This window comes from Palaemon carinicauda, unplaced genomic scaffold (genome assembly GCF_036898095.1).
Source record: "Palaemon carinicauda isolate YSFRI2023 unplaced genomic scaffold, ASM3689809v2 scaffold2712, whole genome shotgun sequence".
Taxonomy (NCBI): domain Eukaryota; kingdom Metazoa; phylum Arthropoda; class Malacostraca; order Decapoda; family Palaemonidae; genus Palaemon; species Palaemon carinicauda.
The window spans coordinates 7501-14013 of NW_027170366.1; the positions used below are offsets into that span (position 1 = coordinate 7501).

General features: G+C 35.4%; 2 protein-coding genes across 2 annotated transcripts; both read left to right on the forward strand.

The window, feature by feature from the left end:
- The first annotated feature begins 129 nt into the window (after positions 1-129).
- LOC137636326 (zinc finger BED domain-containing protein 5-like) lies at positions 130-1224 on the forward strand. The gene is made up of 2 exons (XM_068368734.1): positions 130-592; positions 839-1224. The coding sequence occupies exons 1-2, from the start codon at positions 130-132 to the stop codon at positions 1222-1224; spliced, it is 849 nt and encodes a 282-aa protein (XP_068224835.1).
- A 6-nt stretch (positions 1225-1230) lies between these two features.
- LOC137636327 (zinc finger BED domain-containing protein 5-like) lies at positions 1231-1782 on the forward strand. The gene has a single exon (XM_068368735.1). It carries the CDS (start codon positions 1231-1233, stop codon positions 1780-1782), a length of 552 nt encoding a protein of 183 aa, XP_068224836.1.
- Positions 1783-6513: the final 4731 nt, after the last annotated feature.

Sequence of the window (6513 nt, forward strand, 5' to 3'; positions counted from 1 at the left end):
ACGTTGCAATGAGTGCCAAGAATCGGAAGTATAACGAAGATTATATTCGTTTTGGATTTGTGTCCCTCCGAAAGGGTGACAGAGGTCCCACAGAGCGTGATATGTTACAAGACTCTGAGCAATGATGGAATGCGACCCTCACGCTTGGAACGCCACCTGCAAACAGCACATCCTGGTCTAGTTGACAAGCCAAAGGCATTCTTTGAAACAAAAAAACACACCTTGAAGCAAGTGAAAATGGATGACAGCGGGGTATTTCGACAACAATCATCAAAGGTTGTTGAGGCTTCTTATGAAATTTCCATGTTGATTGCAAAGAGCAAGAAGAGCCATAACATTGGAGAGACTCTCATAAAGCCAAGTATACTATGTGCAGCTCAACTCATTCTTGGTAAAGATAGTGCAAATAAGCTTTCCCAAATTTCCCTGTCAAACGATACAGTCCAGAGAAGGATCCATGAACTGTCTCAAGATATCAAAGAACAAACACTCAAACTAGTAAGAGCCTCGCCTGTTTTTGCAATCCAGTGTGATGAAACGACCGATATCGCTCAGTGTGCTCAGTTCTTGATGTATGCTCGTTTTGTGTCAGGCAACAATATAAAGGAGGAAATTTTGTTTTGTTGCCCCATGGAAAGTTGTACAACAGCAGAAGCCATTTTTAAAGTTACATCAGACTTTTTTAAGGAAAATAAACTTTCTTGGGACTCACTAATAGGGGTGTGTACTGATGGAGCCCCAGCCATGGTTGGCCTGCGTTCTGGGTTCATCACAAAGGTGAAAGAAAAAAATCCTTCTGTAATAAGTACACACTGCATAATTCACCGTGAATCTTTAGCATCCAGAACTTTGCCTGATGAAATGAGGGATGTTCTAAACGTGGCTATAAAGGTAGTAAATTTCATCAAATCTGGAGCCTTAAACAGTCGTCTCTTCAAATTATTGTATAAGGATATGGATTCTGAACATGAAGCCCTGCTTTTTCACACGAACATACGATGGTTATCAAAAGGAAACATGCTTGAAAGGCTTTATGAGCTACGAGAAGAAGTAATAATATTTCTAGATTCACAGCAGAAGGCAGCCCTTCATGACAAATTCAAGTCTGACAGCTTTCAGATAATTCTAGCTTACTTGGTGGATATTTTTGAATCTTTGAATGCAGTGAACCTTAAACTACAAGGGAAAAATATCCACATCATCTCTCACCACGACACCATTTGAACTTTCATGGCCAAACTCGACCTCTGGAAATGTCGAATTCAGCAGGGAAATGCAGCCAGTTTTAGGAACTTAGATTCTGGGCTCGCTCATGGTAACCTTGACCCTGAGTTAAAGATCCTTATAATCACTCATCTAAGCAGCTTGAAAGCAGAATTCACGAAATACTTTCCAGACATAGATGACATGCGTGAATCCTGGAAATTCATTAGGAATCCTTTTCAGTGTGAATTCGCTAATGTTGCTGAGGAAATTCAAGAGGAGTTTCTTGAGTTAAAGTTTAATTCCACAGCTAAGGATGAATTCAACTATTTGGATTTGGAGACATTCTGGATTAAATACCATTCTGTGTACCCTCTGATCTCACATCAGGCTCTTCGGGTTCTAACAATGTTTGGATCAACGTACCTGTGTGAAACTGCATTTTCTACGCTCACTACTATAAAAACAAAATACAGAAACCGCCTGGATGTGGAAGATGATTTACATTGTGCACTCTCTAACATTAAACCTCGTATTCAAGATCTGGTATCCAAGAAGCAGTGTCAGGTATCTCACTAAATAAGTTAAGCAAGTTATCCTGTAGAAGTGAAAATGTCAATTATCTCACTTTATTTCCTACTTAGTAAATTGACTATACAACCCATAAGGCTGTTTTTATTCCTTTTCATATAAAATCTGCAAGTGAAATTTATCTTTATATGCAAGGGGGGGGGCGTGGCGATAAAAATATAATTGTGGAGGGGGCATGGTAGTAAAAGGTTGAGAACCACTGTTTTAAAGAGAAGTTAAATGTAGTATTATCATCATAATCATCATCATTTCCTCCTATGCCTATTGACGCAAAAGGCCTCCGTTAGATTTCGCCAGTTGTATCTATTTTGTATATTCAATAGAAATTGTTAATTAAAAGATTGATATATTCAGGAGGTACGGTCTTTGGCTTACATGTGATCATAATTTTATTTTGCGTGGATTTGACTTCACCTTCCTTGATTTGCAAAGCGCACTAATTTCAGCTAGATCTATATCAAGTGGCTTGACACAGCAACAACAAATCTACTTCCACTGTATAGAATTGATGCAGAGAGTAGCACCCTCTGTGTGCCTAGTTGTATTTTCAAAACTAAACCAGAATGAAAAAATATTGATTGGAGCTAGTGCTTCTGTCATATTAACATTGTGAGACTCATAGCGAGATAAAATCCCAGATATATCGTATTAACACGGAACGTGACATAGAAATTACCCTAGGAGAGGGGAAATCAGGGACAGAGGATAATACAAGAATAATGGAAACCAGATTGAAACTTATACTAAGTGTTTATCCTGTGTGCAGTGATTAAGACAGTCACGTTTATGAACTACTCTTTCGAGTGCCTTTTGATACCTTCCGGATCATATAATCAGTATTTTGTACTATGGCAGGAATAATTATACTAAATTATCTTCTAGTGAGTTTCATATTTAGCTCACTTCTATCATCTGTGTTCAACATTTGCTCAAAAAACTTGAGCCATCTACTTACAATTATGTTTTTATTGAAAAAAAAATTCTTCACTCGGAACCTTGATTTTGAAGTACTTATTTAACATTGTCCTTTCTTATTTTATATCGATCCAGTTCAGATTTGCATCTTGATTATCATAAATTCGTATTTTTTTCCAATGAATTTCTTTTTTATAAACTTCTCTAATACTGATTATCTGAACATTATTTCCGCCGAAAAAACAGCATCTCAATCAATATAAGATTTTCTCTCACTGTCTTTCTCATAACTATCATCATCTTATTCTGTATCTCCTTTTTTTTAATAACAAATGTGCCTTTGCTTTAAAGCACCTATTAATAACTAAATATCTCAAACAACTATCTTAGGATATTCTCCAGGCTCTTCTTAAATTTATAGTTAAATGGAATACTTACATATTTCTCATCATACTTCACTGCTCTATTCTTATCTATTATCTACTAATGAACCTTCTTTATCAACTAAAACTTTATTTCATTAACATTATAGATGCAATCACCAGAGGATTTGATATAACGCTAGGCACTCGGTTTCCAGTAATCTAAGTAAAATAAGCATTACTTACCAACAAAGGGTTTTTTTTTCCCATGAGTTTCGATTAGTATACGTTCATATATATTTTCATAAACCATGTTTACTAACAGTTTTTGCCACTAAGAATACAATTACCAAAGGCTGTCTTCTTACTGAATCATGATAGATACTTCATTAACTCCCATTATAACACCTTTAACATCTACCGTAATCTCCCTGTGAAACAACACTATTTGTAACATCTTTATCATCTACTGAAGTATCCCTGCAAAACACCTCTTATTGTAACAGCTTTTTCATCTACTGAAATCTCCCTTAAATTCAGTTTTAATTGCAACAAATTTATCATCTACTGAACTCTATCGGTAAAACAGTTCTAATTGTAACACCTTTACCATCTACTGAAATATTCCTATAAACAACCCTAATTGTAACATCTTTATCATCTACTGAAATGTCCCTGCAAAACAGCTTTAATTGTAACAGCTTTATCATCTACTGAAGTCTCCCTGCAAAATAGCTTCAATTGTAGCACCTTTATCATCCTCTGAAATCTCCATGCAAAACAGGTCTAATTGTAATAGTTTTATCATCTATTGAAAGCTCCCTGCAAAATAGCTCTAATTGTAATAGTTTTATCATATATTGAAATATCCTTGCAAAACGCTATAATTGGAATCTTTTTCATCTTCTGAAATCTCCCTGCAAGCAGCTCTCATTGTAACAGTTTTATTATCTACTGAAATATCCGTGCAAAACCGCTCTTATTGTGGCACCTTTATCATCTACTGAAATTTCCTTGCAAAACAGCTCTAATTGTAATACTTGTATTATCTATTGAAATCTCGATACAAAATAGCTCTAATTGTAACTTCTAATTGTAACATCCTTGTCATATACTGGAACATCCGTGCAAAATAGCTGCAATTGTATCACTTGTATCATGTACTTAAATCTACTTGCAGAATAGCGTCAATTGTAACAGCTTTCTCATTTACTGAAATCTCCTTGCAAAACACTTCTAATTGTAACACTTTTATCATCTAATAAAATCTCCTTGCAGAAGAGCTTTAATTGTAATACTTTTTTCATCTACTGAAATCTCCCTACAAAACAGCTCTAATTGTAACACGTTTATCATCTACTGGAATCTCCCATTGAAAACAATCTAATTGTAACAGCTGAATCATTTACTGAACTGTCATTGTGAAATAGCTTTGATTGTAACATTTTAATCATCTACTGAAATCTCATGGCAGAAAGGGGAGAAGGTCCAGAAATGAGGAGGCAAGCGAAAAGAATATCCTAACAAATACAATCTAAATATCCTTAACAAGTTGGCGATGGCTGGCTTGATTGGAAGGCTTTCACAAGCTCCACTAATGGCATCAGCAGAGGATCACAGGTCATGACCACGATAAATAAATACAGTTATAATAATAAAAGCCAAACAGCTTCACACCGTAGCTCTGCAAGGTGGCGAAGAATAAATATAGTTCAAACACCAATTTTCGTGCCCTTCAAGATTGGAAGCTCATAAACACACCTAGGCAAACTTTTCCAAGCGTAAACCTCCATCCCCCGGATAAAGGAGCAGCGCAGAAACGTAACCAATACATCTTGAAAATATAAAACAGTCATTAGCCAATTATAAACATCAAGATAACCACCGGTGAGGAGACAATAAGCTAATAAAAAAAGAATATATATATATATATATATATATATATATATATATATATATATATATATATATATATATATATATATATATATATATATATATATATATATATATATATATATTCATATATATATATATATATATATATATATATATATATATATATATATATATATATATATATATATATATATATATATATATATATATATATATATATATATTCATATATATATATATATATATATATATATATATATATATATATATATATATATATATATATATATATATATATACATATATATATATATATATATATATATATATATATATATATATATATAATGGATTTTGGCAAAGCGAAAAATTTATTTATGGGTGAGATGGCCATGTCGTCATGATGGAAGTTCCTTAAAGTAGCTTCCTAAGGGATATATGTACTACAGTGATATTCCCAGAGAATTTTACCTTTAGGTATCCAGAATTCTAACTCCTGGCGCGAATATCCTTAAAATTTCTCCAAAGGATATAGCATAATATCACCGGACGCATTCTTGACACTCCTCCATAGCAATCTGCACCCCAAACAGCGTTTTGGCTTTGAGGAGGATGTAGCAAAAGGGAGCCGTCCAAAGGCTCTCCCCGCTCTCGTAATACTATTGGGAATACAACAGCGCCATTCCCACGACGGTGGGAACCACTGCTCTACAGGACATAGAGAGACATCTTCCTTCAGAGGACATATTCTACCTCTGAATGGGTAGCTCGTTTTTAGCGAGAAAGGATGGATCAGGAAATAGATTCATTTCTCCTACCTCCGTGAACTGAATGTGACCCTCATCTCTGGATAGAGCCAGTATTTCACGAACTCTAGCCCTGGAGGCGATACCGAACAGAAAAATAACCTTTTGGGTTAGATCCTCAAGAGAACAATCTTCATTACTCACATATGAGGCAAAATTTAAGACCTTATCCAAAGACCAAGAGATGGGCTTTGGTGGTACAGCGGGCTTAAGCCTAGAACATGCCTTCGTAATCTTATTAAAGATTTCATTCGCCAGATCCACTTGAAAGGCATATAGGAGAGACCTAGTCAAGGCGGACTTGCACGAATTTATCGTACTGGCCACCAGATCTTGGCTAGACAGACAGAAGTTCATTGAAATTTCTTTCGGTCCTTTTGCTTTGACAAACGCAACCCACTTTTTCCAGGAAGACTCATATTGTCTTCTAGTTGACTTGGCCTTGTATCTTCTAAGAATTTTATATTGCCTTTTGAAATCCCAAACCGTTTTCTAACCGGTAGAGCGAGAAAATCATGAAGTGAAGGGTCTGGGTTCTCTGTGATAAAACGAAGGCAGTTAATTTCTGAATCTTCGGAAATATACCTAAGGTCAGAGCTAGGACCAGCCTCATCTAGTCTATCAGCCCCACTAGAGGATCCTCGTATGCGGCTATATAACGAAGTAGTTTATTGAAGACGCTCGTGATGAAGAGGACTTGTTCCCATCTGGGAGGGACCATTCCAACTCTATCGGTT

Excerpts from the sequence above, each read along its gene's own strand:
- LOC137636326 (XM_068368734.1), top strand. The coding sequence starts at position 130 with ATGCGACCCTCACGCTTGGAACGCCACCTGCAAACAGCACATCCTGGT. Across the intron at positions 593-838 it reads GTATGCTCGTTTTGTGTCAG|CATCCAGAACTTTGCCTGAT; the intron begins GCAACAATATAA and ends GTGAATCTTTAG.
- LOC137636327 (XM_068368735.1), top strand. The coding sequence starts at position 1,231 with ATGGCCAAACTCGACCTCTGGAAATGTCGAATTCAGCAGGGAAATGCA.